Here is a 20,722-nt window from a genome sequence, read left to right as displayed (position 1 = left end):
AAGGAACAGTAAAATCCACTCCCATTAAAAAAATCTCAGCCATGCAGATGGGTCTCAGCTCTGACTGCACCTGACAGCCAGGGAAGTGCAGGCTCCTACAGCAGCTCCTCTGTCAGGGGTGCACAGGGCTGGTTGCTGCGTCTGGGGAAAGGACCTGCTGCTCCCGTGGAGGCCACGGGTCTCTCGCTTCCTTCTGTCCCCAAACTGTGGTTGAGGGTGAGCACCTTGGACTCTGTTATGAAGAGAGATCAGCTGTGGCCACTGCAGCCTGGGCAGAAGGCAAAAGACATGTCAAAAAGCATTCAGTGTCAAAAAGGTTACAGGTGCTTCCCACTGTTCTTTGCCAGGGTCCCCAGGCTGGCCCAGGACACCAGCTCTCCAGCCTCTCTGTCCCAGCCAGCCCAGGGGTCTTACAGGACTGGGGAGCACAATCACTCGCAGAGCTGGAGCCCCAGACCACAGCAGAGAAGTGAGCCAGCTTTCCTGGGCTGCAGGGCCTGCCTGGATAACCCAGCCCGCAAGCTGCTGCCACGGCACACCCTGGGTCATTCCTGCCACCATGGCTGCAGTTTTCATTTTGCATGTGAGAGCAGAAGCCCAAACCCCCAATCCTTAAACAGCCTCCCCAAAGCTCTGCTTTGCCCCAGACGCAGTGGCACCTCCTAAGCTCAGTGGAGGCTTCAGCTGAGTCGTTTTTCCTTTTAAGGGCTGAGCATTTGAGAATGAGTTGCAAAAGAAAAAAAAAAACTGGCAGTTTTCATCCCCTCTCTCTCCTTCAAAAACGATCTGCACAGATCCACAGCCCCATCCAAATCCCAGCTGCTGGAGGGGAGGCAGCTGTGGGGGAGGCTCGGTGCCAGCCGGACGGTCCCTGCTCAGGGGACAGGGGGTGCTCTGGGGGGAGCTGAGCCTGGCACAGCTCGGTGCTGCCCTCCCGCCTGCACAGCCTCGGGCTGCATCAATCCCACCACACGTGGTGGAGCCTGTCGCCGCGACTGGGACCGATACCAGCACCACTGCACTTTGACAGTGACTGCATCCCACCTCGGCCTGCTCATAACCAGAGTTTGTCCCCAACAGACAGGATTTCCATGGGAAAATTTCAATTTTAGCAATAACCTAGAGAGGAAATACTTCAGAGTTGCTTATGTGAAGGCATTATGGGACAACCTGCCAGTACAGCAACAACTGACAACCACGGCTGGGATGCATCCTGCCTCCCTTCCATCCCTGGTGCTGCCCCAGGCATGCTGGGCTCAGCCCCAGGGCAGCAGCCTGATGCCTTCCCATCACCTCCAAGGCAATGGCCCTGGTTTCAGGGAGGATTAGCAGAGACACTCTGTAAGCACAGCTCAATGGGCATCACCACAGTCATCCCCCTCCATGGGGTCCCACCCAAGGGGGTAGCAGGACTCATGCCAGGTCATCGCCCAACCCTTCCAGGAGTGCACATCTCTGCAGGGAGGTACCCAAAGTCATAGATCTGCTTTCTCTTCATGACTTCTTGGCACACACCAAGCTAAGACAAATGATTCCAGTTGGAACCGACCTGGGCTTCATCCACTTCAAAGTGTGTGCAGGCACCAAGTCACACAGATCTGCCCATGATGGCAATCAAAGCATTTAAGAGCCTTCCAGCAAGAATGCCCTGGGCAGTTTTATCAGGGGGATGGATACAAACAAGAGGAAGGGATGGAGATGGAACCCTGCATGAGTCTCGATGAGCCCCAGCACCCACTAGCGCTACCCACTGATTGAAACCCCAGTCAGTGACCAGAGAGCTGAACACGGCTCCACAGAGCCCCACACCTCTTGCCAGCTGCTGAACAGAAGTAAACCAGACCTAGGCAGGGTGACATTTCCCAACACTCACAAGGCTGCATGCGGGGCCAAGAGCATCATGCTGATAGAGCTGCAGGAACGAGGTGGGGAAGATACACCCGCCCAAAGCATAAAGGGCAAAAGCCCAGAGCCCTGGAGAAGCAGCATACAGCAAGTGCTGTCCCTGTGCCAAAGCAGTAATGTCACACAGATGATATCCCTGCTATTTCAAGGACACAGCAGCACCCGCTGCCCTCTCTGTCATTCTAGGAATTACTGACAAAGGTCTTATCTAGCTTGCTGCCCAGCTGCTTCAGGACTGAGCTTTACTCTCCCTGGCCTGCTGTATCACCGCTGAGGTTTTCAGGGATTCCTCCCAGCATTGCCATGAAGCCCTTGTAGTCAGGGGCCCTACAGCTGCTGCCTCAGACGGCTGATGCCGAGGAGAGCAGCCTGAGAACAGCAGGCTCCACAATCAGATGCTGTTCTAGAAAAGCTGCAGCACCACGTAAAACCAGCAACTGCTCCAATACCCTGGCAGCAGCCCACATCACTCACACTGTGCAAGGAACATGACTCTGCAGTGAGTGATGTTCATCATTTCTGTGCCCGGATCCTCTGGGCACAGTGACGTGGTGCCAGGCGTTGCACAGCCACAACCACACTGCAGTGCAGAGGAGTTTCCCCATACAGTAGGGGAAAAGAATAACCATTTTTGTCCCATCTTCACTGAAGGGAAGAGACAGCCTATAGCAGCCAGGACAGAGCAAATTGAACAGCCAGGTCCCAGAGGCTCATTGACACCAGGCACAGGGATGTTTGTTTGCTGCACAAGGGAACACTGAGCAACCAGGAGAAAACATTTACAGAGGTTTCTGAACAGCGTCAAGGAGTGAAGGCTGGGAAGACAGGAACAGAAAAGGAACTTCCAAAACCAGCAAAGGGAAACCCATCAGCCAGGGCCTCAGGACAGAACAGCCACCACAGCGAGAGCATGCAGGGATGGGGACTTGAAGGACCTCTCAAGACACCCACCTCTGGTCTAAACTAATTCCACCAGACAATAAAAAAAAAACATCACAGCTTTAGCTTTTCCAAAGGCGGTACAGGAGCCAGCAGTGGCAGGGAACAGGAGACTGAGGCTGTAATTACAGGGTGGAGCACCTGCACAGCCAGGCCACACACAGCCGGCCCGTGTCACCCCAGGTGCCAGCTGCGGGTGCCCTACAAACAGCCAGGGCACAGAGCCTAGTGCTTTCAAGCACCACTCTGCAAAGCTACATATCTGAAGCAGCTACATTCCTAAATGTCTGACATTAACAAAATAATGGCCCTCTGTCTCTCTTCATTTAAAGGGCTGCCAGTCATTTATGAGCCAGAACACAGAGTCCCTTGAAAACTTGTGCACAACACAGCCATGGACAGCAAGGGACCAGGTTATTTCTCATCTAGCAGAGTCCACAAAACACTGTGGACTGAAAGCACAAAACAAATATAACAGTGTTTCATTACAACTTTTTTAGGCTGTTTCATTCTTCAGCAAATCAGCCCGGCTGCAGCTGTCTCTGCCGACTCTGCCAGAAAAACTAAGAACAAATGCAGTGAAGCTCTTGAAAGTATTAGCTGTCCAAGCTTGTTAAGCATGACTCAAGTTAACCAATACAATGCCAGGATGGCAGAGGAATTTGGCAGCAAGTCAAAAGCAACAGGAAAAACAGAGTCGGCAAACAAACAACTCTCCCTTGTGCTGCAAGCTGTGATCAGGAAGCTCATCCTGACAGGACTCTGCAGAGGAGCTGCCTCAGTGTCTTCATTTTCTCCAGCCCAAAGCACACCAATTTCCTCTGGCAAAGAAACACAGGCAGTAAGTAAATAGCCGAAAACCTCAGCCACAGAGTTCATAAACCCTTTATAAAACAATAAGCAAGAAAAATTAATTTCTCATGGAAAAGAGAGTCTTACATTTGTTTTGCCTACAGGAATTGCTGAACAACAAGCACATTGGACACAACTGTCGGGATTTTGCAAAGCCAAGGCACTGGACCCACAGCATCAGTCCCTCCCGCAGCCCGGAGCCTCCCCAGGGCAGCTCATGGGCCCCTGCTCCCTGCACAGCTCCAGCTCTGGAAAGCTCACCTACCCAGGAGTAAATTTGCAGTTTGGGACGAAAAACACAGCCCATGTTTGATTTTTTCCATTGTTTTGTATTCTGATGTAATAAACTGTGAAAAAACCTTCCTCCTAAAGGAAAGGCGTGTGTAAGTGTTGCCCCAAACTGACATTCTTTTTCCTGACTGTCTCCAAAATGTCACGGTGTGGGTAGGAGTCACATCCCGTGAGTTGTATTTCAACCTCTGCTTTGTCTGCTACACGATTGTGTCTGCAAGATTAGCAGTGACTATAGTAACACCTTCGAACTCCAAGTAAACAAAAGTACTAGTTATGTACAATTCCAGTGCTTTGTCATTAACAAGATCTGGCTTGACTTAATGAGAAACAAAGACTGAGGTGCTTAACCTTGTCTTAAAATGCACTCACAGCCTTTTTAAAACTGAACATCTCTGCATTCTTGCATTGAGCAAAGTTAAAGCCAAAAATGGTCTCCCGTGGTTAATCCCACCTTTATTTATATGACGGGGGAGAGCCTTTGCAGTCTAAATAAAGCTGGGATTAACCAGGGGAGACCATCGCAGTCTTCAACACGCTCTCGAGCAGAGGGGCAAGTACTGACCTCTTCCTTCTCATGACCAGTGACAGGACTCGAGGAAACAAACAAAGTTGAGTTGGGGGAGGTTCAGGTTGGAAATCAGGAAGAAGTTTTTCACCCACAGGGTGGCTGAGCACTGGAACAGGCTCCCCAGGGAAGTGGCCATGGCACCAAACTTGTCTGAGGTCAAGAAGCTTTTGGACAACGCTCTCAGGCACATGGTGTGATTAGGGGGGTGTCTGCACAGGGCCAGGAGTTGGACTCGATGATCCTGATGGGTCCCTTCCAACTCAGCATATTCTATGATTCCATGATTCTCAAGAATCACCAAGAAGCCAGTTAGTGGTGAATAACTGTCTCAGTCACCAAAGGCTCTTAAAAAGGGGTCTCAGTTGTTTCTTGGGGATGTTCAGGAGAAAAACCAGCTGGGCTGCAGGAGCTGGTATGGTCCCACATGGCATGTGCTGCCTCCTGAGGCAGACACGGCCCTTGGCAGCACCTCCAGAGGTATCACTGCCAACAGACCCTCCCGAGAAATGGGGAGAGCAGCAATGAAAGAAGGATGCAGTCACTCCTTGGGGGCATCACAATTGCTTCTTGCCTTGGACCAACCTTTTGCAGGGTATATGCTCATTTCTTCAGCCTCTCCAAGGAGTTTGGTAGCATAAAGAATTCCATGTTCTCAGTAAATCTTTTTCTCTCAGTTAATGACAGTAGGCTATCAATCCAGCAGGTCAGGGAGATCTGGGGAAGTGTGATGTCAAAGACAGTGACATCAGCAGCTGCAAGTTTTGAAAGTGCCAAGAAGACTTTCAAATTGGTGAGGAAAGGGAGGGAGGGAGGGTTTTACAGTTAACAGCTACACTTCTGTAGAAGAAAAGTGAACTCCCCGAAGGAGAGAAGACTGGCCTGGCAAAACAGCTCCTTCCTCTGGAGGGATGAAAGTGGACAACTGCAGCTGTGAGTTGTGTAGGACCAGAAACAGAGCTGGGGACAGATTCATCACCCTGTGAGTGCACTCCTTCACAGATGTTCAGGCTCAAGTGGAACCACCAGCCTGAGTAAAAGCCCAGGTCTCACCTCTTCTACAGCTCCTTAATGGGTACCAAAAGATCTGGCAATGGTATTTTTGACAGTTCCAACTCAAAGGATATTCTAACGCAGTTGGGAAAAGGTGGATGTGCACTCGGGGATTTCAAACACAGCTAAATTCAACTGCTGCCAAGAACAGTTGAACTGCCATTTTAAATACACAGGGTTTATCTTGCCTAAATAACCAGGAGATAACTAAAGAAATCAGGCAGATCAGAGCCTGGCCCAGATAATGTTCAGTTTGTACCAGGTTCTCCCCTTGACCAAGTCAGCCTGAAATCAACACTTAAGCTTCTGCGCGTAGCTGGAACACTCAATATGTGTCATCCGTTTGTCCTGGTTTAAGGGAAGGGGGGAGTAAAAAAAAGAAAAGGGATAAAAAAAAAATTCAGACTGGGTTTTCTTATAAATAGCACATGAGAGACAACTCAGCTCAGGAGGTGGTTGCAGAGCTGGCAGCACTAGACAGGATCTCCTGAACAAAAAAAATCCAGGAAATCCGCAGTGTCACTTCTCCCCACAATTGATTTTAAATGAGCTTATCCTTGCACTTGGTACACGAGGAAGAAGAAACTTCCTGGCTACGATGGGGGGAAACACAGTTATTAATAGCATCACAATGAGCAAGTATCAGAAGTTATGTTGCAGCCCTGGAAGATCTTGGCTGGATCATGAAAATATCTGTTGCCATGGCAGTAATTGCTATACATGGTAACAGTGAACACTGGGGTGAGAACAATTCACTTTTTGATTTGGTGCCCATAACAAGTTGCTTTTGTTTTCTTTCACCAAAACCCCAAGCATTTATTAGCTTGCATTCAGTCCAAAACTGAGCTTTTCACTTTCTGCAGTGGCAAGGAAGACAGCAAGAAAAGGGCAGATTCAGGAAGACAGCAAAGCAGGCAGTGCTCTCCCTGTCCTTCAGCAATGGCAGGGTTGATGGACTGGGGCAGAGATCTGGACCACATTCAACTTCACTTTTTAACTGATGTCCACCTAGACAGTCTTTGTCTGCCTCCAGTACACAGTATTTGCCACAGATTAAAAAAACAAGAGCAAAAATCTGCACAGGCACTTAAAGTAAGGACTCTTCCAAGATGGGAAGACCTGACATTCAATATCCCATGTGGCAGCAGACCACAATGGTGTCGTGACACTCTCATTCTGTCCTTTGCTCCCCTCTTGGCTGTTCCCAGCCTCCTCTTCCCTTCCTGCAGCACTGCCAAGCACCAGTTGATACTTTCCAGAAACACCTGCTACCCTCAATTCATTCCTGAATTTCAGTGCTCAGAATTTCTTCCCTCGTTTGCTCAGAGTACATCACTGCACTCATGGACACCGCACGCACTTCCCCAGCCATTGCTTTCATCCCCACTTCTAGGTCAGGTACAAACACTGCAAGCAGCAGAGATCCCAGCCTGGCTCCCCCAGGACTTCCCTCCACTGTGAAGTCTGACAATCTATTCCTTATCTTCATTAACTGTTTATTCACCCACACATCCCAGGATGCACTTTTCCTTGATACCCCATGCTGAAACCTTTCAGAGAGGTTTACTAGACCACTCCACTTGATCACCCCTGCCATGTGCTTGCAAACATCTTCCAAACACCACTGGAGTCATGTGGCTCAGTTTTGGTCTACAAAAGCCATACTGGTTCTTCTCCAGCATTTCACACCTACATACATTCCTACTTAATGTTGGTTTCTGCAAACTTTCAAAAATGTAAGATACATATCTTTGGTGAATCCAACTGTCCCTCCATTCTGTCTACAGCGGAGACATGAGGAGAGGTTTGCTAGGCAGAGCATGTGAGCCCAGTCATGCCCTTTCTCCATATTCTCCCTCATTCCTCCAGAATCCACACATGTATTACAGATGCTAAAGGCACACCACTGGCTGTTCTTCCTAAACTGTTTCAGACTGGTTGCCCATAAGTTTACCCAAACACTTTTTCAACCTGCTGGTGCCTTTTGCATTCAAAACCACCAAGAACAACTAATTCAGAAGTTCATCACACATTGAGTAAAATAAACGGCCTTCCCCCTACCTGCTCTAAACCAATTTCCTTTAGGTTTCATCAATGCCGTTCTAGGGCCACAAGACCCGGTAGAAAAAAATTCAACTTAATCATAAAAAGGGGAAACATTGTACCCATCTTTAAAAGGGTGGAAAGGAGGACCCTGGGAACTGCCCTGTCAGCCTCACCTTTGTGCCTCAACATCATGAACGGAGCCTCCCAGAAGCTCTGCTGAGGCACATGGAGGACAGGGAGGTGATTTGGGACAGCCAGCACAGCTTCACCAAGGGTGAATCCTGCCTGACCAACCCAGTGGCTTTCTATGAGGGGGAAACTCCAGCAGTGGACAAGGGAAGGGTCACTGTCACTAAATGACAGATGTCATTTATCTGGACTTCTGTAAAGCCTTGGACACAGACCCCCACAACATCCTTCTCTCTCCAAATTGGAGAGTGATGGATTTGATGAGTAGACTGTTGGATAAGAAAGTGGTTGGACGGTCACATCCAGAGGGTTGTGGTCAATGGCTCAGAGTCCCAGTGGGCATCATCAACCAGTGGTGTCCCTCAGGGGTCTGTATTGGGACCAGTGTTGTTTAATATCTTCATTAATGACACAGATGAAGGGATCAAGTGCACCCTCAGCAAATTTGCAGGTGACACCAAGCTGAGGGTGCAGGTTACACACCTGAAGGACAGGGTCACCCAGAGGGACCTGGACAAGCTCAACAAGTTGCCCATGGGAATCTCATGAGGTTTAACAAAGTGCTGGGGTTGCACCTGGGTCAGCCCTGGTACCAATCCAGGCTGGGGGATGAACTGACTGAGAGCAGCCCTGGGGAGGACTTGGGGGTGCTGGTGGGTGAGAGGCTGGACATGCCCTGGCCATGGGCACTGGGCTCATCTCCAGCAGTGTGGGCAGCAGGGAGAGAGGGGGATTCTGCACCTCTACTCTGCTCTGGTGAGACCTCCCCCTGCTGTGCTGCTTTTACCACAGGAAGGACACGGAGCTGTTGGAGCAACTCCAGAGGAGGCACCAGGGTGATCAGAGGGACGGAGCAGCTCTGCTGTGAAGAAAGGCTGAGAGAGTTGGGTTTGTTCAGCCTGGAGAAGAGAAGGCTTTGGGGTGACATAATTGTGGCTTTCCTGTACCTGAAGAAGATTTACAAGGGACATGGAGAGGGACATTTTACAAGAGATGTAGTGACAGGACAAGGAGGAATGGATTCAAACTGAAAGAGAGTAGGTTTAGATTAGATTTTAGGAGGAAGTTCTTTGCCTGTGAGGGTGGTGAGGCCCTGGCACAGGTTGCCCAGAGGAGCTGTGGCTGCCCCTGTCCTGGAAGTGTTCAAGGCCAAGCTGGATAGAGCTCTGAGCAACCTGCTCTAGTGGAAGGTGTCCCTGCCCATGGCAAGGGTTTGGAACAAGATGATCTTTAAGGTCCCTTCCAACCTAAACCATTCTAAGATTCTATCACCTTCATGACTTTGCATACCTTGATCATATGCTATGTCACACTTTTGCAAACCAAGGAGTCACAACTTTTATGCTCTTTCCTCATAAGGCAGCTGCTCTGTCCCTTAGTAATTTTAATTGTCTTCACTGCAGTCTCTCCAACCCCACTGCCCTTCTCATGATGCAGAAATCAGAACTGCACTCAGCCTCCAAGACACGAACAAGGTGTTAGAGAGGGTCAAAATGCTTTGACCCTCTGCTTTGTTATTAACTCCCAAAATTGACTGGCTTCTTTGACCAACATTAGAGACAGAACTGATGATTTCAGAGAACCATCAATGACGACTCTGAGCTCCTTGTTGAGCTGTAACCACTAGTTCCAGGTTGAGCATCAAACAGGCCCAGTACAGATCATTTTTCCTCTGTGGCTTCACCACATTTTCCTACACTGAAGCTTATCTGTCACATATTGGTTCATTTGCCTGGTTCTGTGAGGTCCTTCTGGATTTCCTCACCTTTGGTGAGGTATCCAGCCACATGCAGGAGCTGAGGATCCTCTGCAAATCTGGGAATTTCACTGCACCCCTCGATGCCTGAGGGCACCCACAGGATGCAAACCAGTCCCAGCACCAGTCTCTTGGGCCTCACTGCTGATTCTTATTTAGGCTTTAAAATGACCAGGAAGCCCTACCCTTTGCAGTCTATGCTTTCACCAGCTCTCAGTCCAGAACAAGACTTTGCCTCCATGCTCACGGTGACTTTGTCTCTTAAAAGCCTTTGGCAGAGAACCTTTGTTTGAAAACAAAGATACATGAAGCCTACTGGCCCTGCTCACCAACCTCCAGCAGGTCTGTGAGGCAGGGTTTGCCTTTACATTACTGCTAACCCTGCTCCAAGCAGCTGTGCCTGGCGATGCCCTTAGTGACCCTGTTCTTCATTGCAGAGGCCTGGACACAGGGGTCAGATCCAACAGTCCATGGAGCCCTGAATCCCCTCCACAGCCCTTCCCTAGCAGTGCACCCGGACAGACACTGTTGTCACTTCCCCGATTTCCTCAAGATTCCCCACTTTTAAAAATGCCACTGCGTTTGGCACCACCACTTTCTGTGATACCAAGGGCACTTTAACAGCAGGATACACACGAAAGTATCTCAGCAATTTCAGATTTAAGATCCTGTGGCACTCTTGACTAAGCGCTATCTGGTCCTTTCAGTTTCTTATCAGTTCCTCTGTTTGCTCTAAAGCTATTTCTACTGAGGCTCAACGCAAGAACTTCTCAGACAGCTCTTCTGTAGCAAGATTGTAGTTTACAAAGCTCCTCCACAGGAGTCAAGTTGGCCAAAACATGGTTTAGATTTTTTTGTGATGGCTTTATCTTCTGTGCCTTTCACACCTCGATCTCTTCTGCTGCCAGTTTCCAAAAGACTTCTGATGCATTTGAAAGTTAATCATAGCTGGCAAATTCACTCTTCAAAAGTCTTATTCTGGCCTGCCTTATTTTGATTTTAATCTATTGAAATATATAGGTTTTTTGGTCTTCTTGTTTGGATACAGCTTCCCCTTTTTGGTCAACCTCTCTCTCATTCCATCAACCTTCCTTTCCCTGCACATTTCCTTTTGATTTTTGTCTTTGTTTAAAAGGAGGGGAAAAAAAGTCTGATCTGTTCTTGGTGGAGGCATGCATTCCTTCTGAGTTGCTACTGTCATGACCAAATAACTTCCATGCCACCTCTGTTCCTATCAGCTACTCTTTAGCAGAGAGACAGATCTCAAGGCTCTAACATGACAACAGACAGCCCTCTTTTAGCAGACTCAGGAGTAAACACCAGCTCTGTGGCAGGGCAGACAAGTCTCCTTAACTTTATTTTTATGCTGCCAGTCATAAAGAACCCATCATAATCCCACACTCAGAGTTACCATGGCTGTTCCTGGGCACATATGTACTGAGTTTCACAGGTAACTGCACATTCCCAGTTTCCAGATGCCCAAACTAAGATGTGTTTCCAGCTGGAAACATGTTACACAACCAAAGCACCTCCTGAGGCACCCACCAGATGAAAGGCAGAGGGGTCAAGGCTCCACCTTCCCAGGGGGAATACAGGACCACATCAAAGGGTAAGCAAGATTCCAAGAGAGCAGCGCCCTGTAGCAACATCTCCCTTCCAGGGGACTGCCACAGCTTGGACCTTCTCCCTTGTTTATTTTTGGCACTGTTGAGTGCACCGAGCTGCAGCCAAGGTCAGGACCAGCAGGACCTTGGCCGGAGCTGTGCAAGGGACAAGAGGCTAGGCCCAGCGGCCACCAAACTGCCAAAAAGGTTTAGTCAGCAACAGGTTTGAACCTAAAAAATAAAAAAATTCATGGATCAATTCTTGCCTGAAGCACAGTAAAAATGAGGATTGCATCTCCCAGCTGTTCATTCCCCTTCTCATCTTCTGTCACAGTTTAGCAGGTGTGAAGTTGAAAGACGAAGCCGGATACTCTCCTGCACCTCGAGCAGCACAGACAGCTCTGCTGTGACAAGGAGGGGCTGGCTGAACACCCCCCAAGAGCACCCAGTTCTCAGTTAGCCACACTGACATTCCTCTTTGCCCATGGGCCTACAAACTGCCTGCCCTGACGACAGGCTGTGCTTCCCAGAGGACACAAGGAGCAGTCCAAGCTCCCGCATGGACACATCTCGCTGTTCAAGCTGTTTATGCTCACAGACAGCATTTGCCTTGCCCAGGGCAAAAAGCCACACCATTAGGAGGCTTTACAGCTACAGGACTATGGGCAAAGCAGTACAAGTTCCTACTGCAGGAAACAGACCCCAAATGGTAATTTTAGGGGAATACTCTCAATTCATGTAAAGTCCCTCAAACCTCTGCAGTCCATGAAACCTCTGGGTTTAACCCAGGTCCAGCTGGGACATGAAGGGCAAGAAAGCAGCACCACTGGCAGCTCCATGACAAATTTGTTTGTTCTCTGATCACTCCCACACATTTGCTTGAAGAAATGGCTACTGCTGTGAATAGCAGTGGTTTGAGCAGGACAATAAGAATGAACTGTGTGCCCTCCTCTGCCTGAGCCAAAGGCCTGCCCGTGCCATTCCTGGGGGCCCAGCTCCGCTTTGGGCAGGCGCCACATGCGCTGCCAGGACCAGGGTAACGGAGCCCTCATAGCAGCTGCAGTGGCTATTTTATTTCACACCCAGAGTACAAGACGTACGTTGTATCAGGAGACACTCTCAAATAGGAAACTGTGCTCTTCCCCAAAGAGCCTCCGCTGCAGCCCAAAATCAACATGTTCCAAGCTCAGCTCACCTCCCTAAGCACCCAGGCCAGGCAGGGACAAGCACGTCAACCACTGGAAGATGCTAATTTTCACATTTTGAGCTGAAGTCTGGGTTGTTTCACTGAGCCATTTGGTGATCACCACGATGTTCACCCTTTTCCACCTGCAGTCTATGCTTCCTGCTCCAGAGACAGTGGGGTGGACAAAGCAGCCCAAGGTGAAGCAAGCACCTCACAGCAAGCACACTTTGCACCACACACTGGGCTACCAAAAGGCTTTCCCCTCACAAACAGCTCTCACAGCTCAGCAGCAGCTTTCCTCATCCAAACAGAGACAAAAGTGAGTGATTTCATCCCTCCACGGCCAAATGAGGTTTAAGCACACAAGTGTTCAGCGGTTCAGAGGCAGCGCTGGGTGGCTGCTGCCGTGCTGCCATCGCACCCCGGGAGGCTGCCTCGCTGGGGAAGAGTTATAGGGAGTCAGAGAGGCTGAAATCACTGACATGGCCCTCTCTGCCTGACTCATCCATCCCTCCCTGTTTCAAGAACAAGATCAACCCAAAGAAGCATCCCTACTAAAGGAAGCTCTGCCCACAGCACCTCTCTGCCAGCCTCCCTCTCACAGTGTGGTTTGGAATTCAAGGTCAAAGTCCCCCCTGCAGCACAGCACCCAAAGCTGGCCTGATGGAGAATGGGAGAGGGAATGGGATGATAAGATCATGCCACAATAAAATCAGAGTGTAGGATTCAATGATGTGCTGCTGCTGGAAGGAGGGGATCCCCTCCCTGGCCCTGTCCCACTCTTTCCCATCCCCAGCACTCGTCACACAAGGACAGTGGAGCTCCCCAAATCCTGCACTGAGCTAATTCAACTTGCTAAGTAAGAGCAGATGGTTTTCTCTTGCTTGCGTGAACTCGACCATTCTGGTCATGGGATCCAGGGCCAGAAGAAAAAAAGAATGGCAGTGCACAGCTTCACCTCCAGATCATCACTGCCTTTCTTATCTTTCGTGCTTGTTGCCATCCCAAAACAGACTTCTGCTCTGGAAGAGTCTTCAGTCTCCAAAACCTCAAACCTCTGTTTTAGACTATTTTCACATTATAGCCATAGAGAATTTAGACTGGATTGTCAGTCTACTCACCAGGCATTTCCTAAGCAGCTTCTAAACCCACTGTACAGAAAGGAGCATGGCAATTGCTTTTCACCCTCATTTTTGGTGATTTTAAAACTAATTTAATGAAAATTAAAGTAGCTTATTTCAGGGGCAAGCTCTCTAAGGAGCTTCCAAACCAAAACTGCACTCTTCTACCATTTGTGCACTTACTCAGGACTGCAGATGAGAGCCCAAGGGCAGCACCAACCCAACTGCCACAACCCTACTTTCTTCACACTCATTTTACTGTGCAGATTAAATACAACTCAGTCATATCCCAGCCAGACTATTCATGGTATTACAAGGGTATAAACTGCTACAAAAATGTATCTCCAAATTACAACATGCTTAGCATCTGTCCTCAGGCCTACATTAAACACTCCTCATGCCGGTTGCACTCCAGGCTCTGCACCTCAGTCACAGCCCTTTCATCCCTCTTTGATTCACTTGATGTTGACTGGTAACAATCAAGAATTCAGAAAACACTTGGAGCTTCTCCTCTCATCTTATCTTAGGTGCTCGGAAAGTCTAATAAAAAACCTCCCAAACCTAACTACTGGAGCTGGGGAGCAAAGAAAAGCTAAACCGTGTGGCTGATACACAGCTGGATACTTGTAGCTATCAAAGGACTATCAAAGAACTACAATGGACACAAGGAGAAAACAGGTGCCAGACCAGAATAGGATCAAATATGGCATTTGCAGTTTTACAGCAGTGGACTTTGGGTTACTGTTTAAGCACTTACAAGGAAGACTCAGTACCTTTCTTTCCAGGCCAGACTACACAGCATAGCTCACCCACTGCATCCCCTGGGACTGTATGTAATTATTCAGCTGTAAAATCTCTCATGATAACTTTATCTGACTTGACTTTGTTACTGAAAATATTTTACACCAATTCATCCTTCTAACCCGAGCACTGGCTACTCCTACACTTGAAAACTCATGCACAATACATTGCACTGCTTCACAGTCAAAAACCCAAGACAGCTGAACTCCATGTGGTCAAAGGGGATTTGCTGAGCTCAGTCTCAGTTCATCAGGCAGTACTGTGCAGGGCTTTTCTTGGTATCACTGTTGATGAAGACAGTAAGCCTCTTTGTTTATTTTTTCCCCAGAAGCACGAGCAAAAGCAAACAGAAAAACCAGACCTACAGAACAAATAGGTTATCCCTGCTACAGAGCACCTGGTCCTGGGCAACCAGTTCATGATGTCCACGATGACACAAAATCCCACAACATTAAGTCTTTTCTGCCTCTGTAACAGGTTTCCAGCCAAAAAGCAGCAACCTTGTTTGCCCAGGTAGGAATCAGCCCCATCTGTCAAAGCCAAGTGCCTTATGGCAGCATCCCACAGCCTCAAAGTCACACACACACCAGTGAGCCCAGCACAGGTCTGGGGGGGACCCTTCCTGCTTGGCTTGTTCGCTTTTGGTAGAAACTCTGTTTTTTTGGTTTTTTTTGGTACAAACCCAGGAGTTAAGTAAAAGGTTGGTTTAGAGGGGCCCAGGACTGCTCTGCTCCAGGCTAAGACAGGAACACACAGCAAGTCTGGGGAGCACAGGGTACTCCCCATCATCTTCATCCCATGTCAGAGCAGTGGCCACTGAGGAAGGCAAAGTGCAGCAAGAGCTTGGATCAGGGAGCTGGGCACAAGCACAATACAAGAGGGGTAAGAAAATACACCCTCTGTGTAGAACCAGCCTTCTATTTGCCTCTGGTGGTTGATGAAGGTGTCAACGAATCATTTTATTCAAACCTCTCTATTTCAAAGTTCCCCAGCACTCTGCAGCATAAAGCCTTCAGTGGAATTTCATACAAGACCTTAAGTCCAGAGAGACAAAAGAGCCTGAAAAACATTATCTCAGCATCTCCAGTTCTTTTGCCTTCCAGGGTGTTGTTTTCAGGGGGAATTTTTCTAAAGCTGATATTATCCAGCCCAAGTCCCTTCTTTTTGCCTGAAGCATGTAGTGGTGGGAGGCCATGTCTCCTTGAGCTGCTACGTAAACCATACCAACACTCCCCCAGGGAATATGGAGTCTTTTCCCTCTCCCATGCTTCACTGCAAGCAAACAATCTGGATCTTCAGCACTCTCATTTTAAGCTTTCCAAATCTCTTTTGGCTGTGTGCATTACATAACCAAAAAATGGCAGCTGACAACATACAAAGAAAAACACTTGGGAGAGTAGTTGGAAGATGGTCGACACCAGCAACACTGGAATTCACTGGGCAACACTCTAACTAGAAATATAAAGCACTTAATCCTTACAGCGCTAACCTCAAACCCTCAGAACAGTAATCAGGATGAGAGAATATATCCCAAATAATGATATTTCCATTCTCCCATGAGACAAAGACCAAGTGTAAAAAAATTTTCTCTTGACCTACAGTGTGTTGTTCCAGCTGCATGAGCCAGGTGGACCTCATGGCTGCTGCTTTAGTTAATACTTTCCTGCTACTCCGAGAACTGACTGCTTTGAGAAACTATCCAAAGCAGAAGACTACTCTTCCTCACGAAAAGTATAAAACCCATCAAACAGACAGCTTGCTGCAGTAGACACTCATGATTGAGCTATTAAAAAGCACAAAAAATTGCTTGCTCATTAAAGCTGTCTTTCCTACAAGGGAAAGGCCTTCCTGTGTACCTTGGCAAAGGCAGGAACTAACACCAAACGTGTAAGTAATGACAGCAGAACTCAGAAACCCTCTGTGAATCTAGCTATCACCACATCTCAGTGCCTGCCCTGAGATGTGGAATTTATTTTTATTACAAATAAGAGGCACTTCATGAACTATTTGAATCTGCCCAGAGGACTTTTCAAAGAAACACGAGCATATACATGTCACAACAAGGCACAAATAATTGCACTCCACCTGGGAAGGACTGAGGGAGCCTAAATGGAGCACTTCAAATTCTGACGTATTTATTTGCTGAAAGCTTGCAAGCATCTCCTCCTAATTGCATCATCCACCAAGAAAGCCTTTTGGGTAGTACAACAGGAATGGAAACACTGGGAAAGGAGACCACAGGGAAGGAGGAAACACTCCTTCTTTCCTTTGAACTTCTGATTAGTTTCCATTAGAAGACTGGTGTGTCTGAAGGCGTTTCCCATGGACCAGGCTTTATCTGCATAGAGTCAAACACTGGTACTGAAGGCACAACAGACTCCTGGCTTCACTTAAAGCTAGTCAGTCTTTCACCCCTAAACCACTTCATCCCAAGGGAACTGCCCTGGCAAGCTCACCAACAGTTCCAGCAGCATGTTCAGAGGAGCAGGGATGACAGGAGTGCGTGGCAGATACCAGGCTTGCTGACAACCTCTCCCACCTGCACTTATCTCCACTGATTTTAGAGAGCTAATAGGGACGTTTGCTACACCAGCTCATTTACTGCCAAGTGAACTACCACAACACTCATCCAGGAAAAGACAAGAGCAGGACAACCTGCTGGGGGACAGGGGCTTGTCCTGTGGTCACAGGTAGCTAGAGAGACAATGCTTATTCATGGGCTTATTTAAGCCAGTTAAGAAGAGGGTAAACCAGAACAGGGCACATAGACCCACTTCAGAGGACGTGGAAGGCTCTGCACTGCACAACAGCAGGAGGTTTGGATGCCCTGACAAAACCAGTAGACCCTTTGCTGCAAAGCCACAGCTGAGCTCAGACACAAAGAGCCCATCAGCAGCTCCAGGGCAGGCTGATGAAGTGTCAAAGCTTTCACTCATTCCTAACTTAAAGCTTCTAAAAAACATGGAAACTAGTGTTCATGCAAAGGCAAATTAAAGCCTGAATTAATCTGAATTAACTAAACACAACAAACTTACACTCAAAAAAAGCAAGATTCAATAACAAAATTAAGAGTCTTCATTGTAATCACAATAAAGCACACAAATCCTTTATATTTTGTATTAATCAAATTAAAATGGCCAGCCAGCCGGGTTTCCTGCTGAACAAGCACACTCAGTACCATTCCCAGTCCTCCCACCCAGTTAACAGGACTTCAGCAACCCCAGTATTTCCGTACAGGCTGGAAGATCTCCCTCCATGCACATCCAAGGCTGTTTAATTTAAACAGCCAAAACCACGCTGCTAAAACAGCAGGGCCAAACTGAAAAGCTTTCTTCTCTATAGGCAAATGGCAACCAAGTAGTATTCTTACTAAAGCATTTACCTGTCAGGAAATACAGATACGACACGTTCTTTTATGACTTTAAAGAAAGGGTTCACAAATACGAATATTTATTAAATGGCACTGCCAAGGGAAAAAAACAACCCACTCTCATGGGCCAAAAGTTAGAATCCTACAGCAGTTCACGCTTTGTTACTTTTAATTACAGAAGTAATTCCATTAAAGCTCATTCTACGCATCTAACAGTCCTTCCCACAGTACCTCAACAATGCTAATAACTCTTCCTCTGTGGCTCTAAAAGAAACCCTGCTCCCTGGTTTACAAAACTTTACCCAGTTGCAAGCAGGCAGTTGCCCCAATCCTGTAAAGTCAGCCCCAAAAGGACGGCAAGATGGATTAAAAAAAAAAGCCTCAAGGCTCAGACACCAATACAATGAAATCTGCAATACTCTTACCCCTTAGGCAGCTCACTACAGGAATCTGGGGCTCTCCTTTCATCTTTGCACCACAGCACATTACGTTTTTCTAGAGATCAAGTCAATCAGTTGAATGGGAGGCATTTGCCTTTTGTGTCCCTAGAGCAGGGCAGCCTCAGTGAGACCCATTCCGCATGTTACACGTGCATATCTCTCACAAGGATTTCCTCTGCAGATCCAGCGAGGGTCAGGCTGAAAGCAGTCTCCTGCATCACAAGGAGGACCACAAAATTCTCTGTAACAAAATGTACCAGGCCAGTGTATTGAGATCTCACTGTAGCTTATGTGAACCCAGCAAAGGCCAAGACATCTGTTTCAGCTAAGCAAACCTGTTGTGAATACAGAAGGCATGTGAACTATCTGACCAAAAACCTGGCTTCAAAACTTGCATTCCTATAATCCACTGTGATCTCAGCAACACTCCAAATAGCCTCCATCCAACTGATAGGAAAGAGCTGTCTCATCAACCCAGCAAAAACCGAGCTCAAAAAGCACCAGAGACAGCCAGCTGGGATATGCTGGGATAACACGCTGAAATCCAGTGTGAGAAGCCCTGCACCGGATAGTGCAGCGATAGCCTCCAACCTACGTGGTTTGTCAGGTTTCCCAGTTCACCCTGAAATGAGCAACCCACCACCTCGATCCCCACCTTGACAGCACCCCTGGCTGTCACAAGCAGGGAGGCAGAAGCAGACACTGAGTTGCTGCTGCTGGCAGAGCAAGAGTATGCTGCTGTGCTCATCATTTTGCTCTGGATGAATTCTGGTATTCTTCAGCCACCCTCAAGGGGACTTGCTATCCCTTCCCAAGATGCTCCTTACAGACTAACTCAAACCATGTTCTGCTGGAGAAGATGCAGGAGAGAAGGGGAAGAAAATAAACCAACTTCAAATGCAAGAGAAATAAAAAATTATTCCAAACACCTTGGACTGTCACTGAGGCACTGGGCAAAACACCAGCACAGCCCTCCCTCCTCTCCCCCAGACAACGAGAATGTGAGAAGCCAGCTGAAATCTGGTGCCCCTGGGGAGAGCCGCGCTGCAGGAATGTTAAATCGGCCGAGCTTTTAATCTAGGACGAAAAAAATGCTGGCAAAACAGCACAACAACAACTGGCATTGGCGATGGGAAGGACAGTGCCTGTTCCAGGCTCTGCACCTTCCTCCCGGCAGAGCCAAACTTAATTCAACCACTTCTGGCCGACGAGCCGAGGCGCAGAGAGACCAGGAGGAATTCTCCTTGAATGGGGTTATTCAGAGGAGCCATAAAATCCGCCCGCGTTTGTCGGAAGCCGGATGCAGTCTGGGAAACTGGCCTGGCTACCTGGCCCTCCATTTTCACTGCCAACAGGTGATCCTGGCTGCCCACCCGCTGCCAGGTGACGAGAGAACCCTCTCCTGGTCACAGCTCTCCAGCAAACCAAGTGTAACAGCCACTCCTGCGCCCGACAGTGTTCTCACTCTCATTCTGTAAAAGTGCTTCTTTTTAAGCAAGGGGACAACCCCTGTGTGCGCCCAGCGCAGCGCCAGGAGCCCGGGCCGGGCACAGAACCCGGGTGTGCTCCCGACGAGCCGCCCGTGCCTGGCGGTGCGGGGGCACCGGCGGGGCTCCGACCCACGGGGGGCCGGGCAGGACGGGGGGCTCTGGCCCGGGGCCGGGCCGGCTCAGTTCAGCCGAGCTCAGGGCGGACCCCCGTGCTCGGAGCCCGCAAACAGCCCGGTCCAGGCTGGGACGGTGCGGGAGGGAATTTCCCCTGCGGACAGCCCGGGACGGCGGGAGGCGGCCCGGGACCACCGCCCGCACGAGTTTGACAGCTCGGCTCTCTTCAGCCCGGCCCGGCTCGGTTCGGCCCGGTCCGGCTCGGTTCAGCCCGGCCGGGCTCGGTTCGGCCCGGCCCGGTTCAGCCCGGCTCGGTTCGGCCCGGCCCGGTTCAGCCCGGCTCGGTTCGGCCCGGCCCGGTTCGGCCCGGCTCGGTTCGGCCCGGCCCGGTTCGGCCCGGCCCGGCCCGGCTCAGCTCGGGTCAGCCCGGCTCGGCTCGGCTCAGCTCGGTTCAGCCTGGCTCGGTTCGGCTCGGCTCAGCTCGGGTCAGCCCGGCTTAGCTCAGCCCGGCTCGGCTCGGCCCTGCCGGCTCTCACCTGCAGCCGCGGCTCGCCCGGCCCCGCGCCGCCCCGGCCCCCGATCCGGGGGTGCCCCCGGCCCCTGCCCGGGCAGCGGCGGGGCCTCCCGCCCGCTCCCGCCGCTCAACAGGTGCGCGGCCGCACTCACCTCTCCGCCATGGCCGCTGTGCCAGCGAGCGGGGCAGGATGTGAAACCCGATCCCGGCCCCGCCCGGGGGCGGTGCGGCCCGGCCCGGGACCCCCGGCCGCTCCCCGGGTCCCTCTGCCGGGGGCCGCCGCGCCGGGGCCGGGCGGGCCGGGCGGCAGCGGCGGGGCCGCGGTTCGAGGGCAGCCCCTGGCGGCGGCGGCGGAGCCCGACTGAGCCTCGGGGGTGGAAACAAGGAAAGGGGGAGCGGAGCCGGGGCTCAGTTTTGGAGCCGCTCGAATGTTATTTGAGCTACAGGTCAATGGCGACAGTCGGCGGTCGTGACCCGTTGTGT

The 20,722-nt window shown here is 49.8% G+C and overlaps 1 protein-coding gene across 1 annotated transcript in view; it reads right to left on the bottom strand.

Annotated features, from left to right (window-relative positions):
* LOC113956948 (rho GTPase-activating protein 39-like) overlaps positions 1 to 20,484 on the bottom strand; it is a 56,647-nt gene extending 36,163 nt beyond the window's left edge. Inside the window, exon 1 of the mRNA XM_027664024.1 lies at positions 20,392 to 20,484. Within this exon, the coding sequence (XP_027519825.1) occupies positions 20,392 to 20,402 (11 nt within the window). The 5' untranslated portion in view covers positions 20,403 to 20,484. The remainder of the gene's footprint in view (positions 1 to 20,391) is intronic.
* Positions 20,485 to 20,722: the final 238 nt, after the last annotated feature.

Source organism: Corapipo altera, unplaced genomic scaffold (assembly GCF_003945725.1).
Source record: "Corapipo altera isolate COAL_440 unplaced genomic scaffold, ASM394572v1 110, whole genome shotgun sequence".
NCBI classification, from domain to species: domain Eukaryota; kingdom Metazoa; phylum Chordata; class Aves; order Passeriformes; family Pipridae; genus Corapipo; species Corapipo altera.
This window is presented reverse-complemented; position numbering and strand designations above follow the sequence as displayed.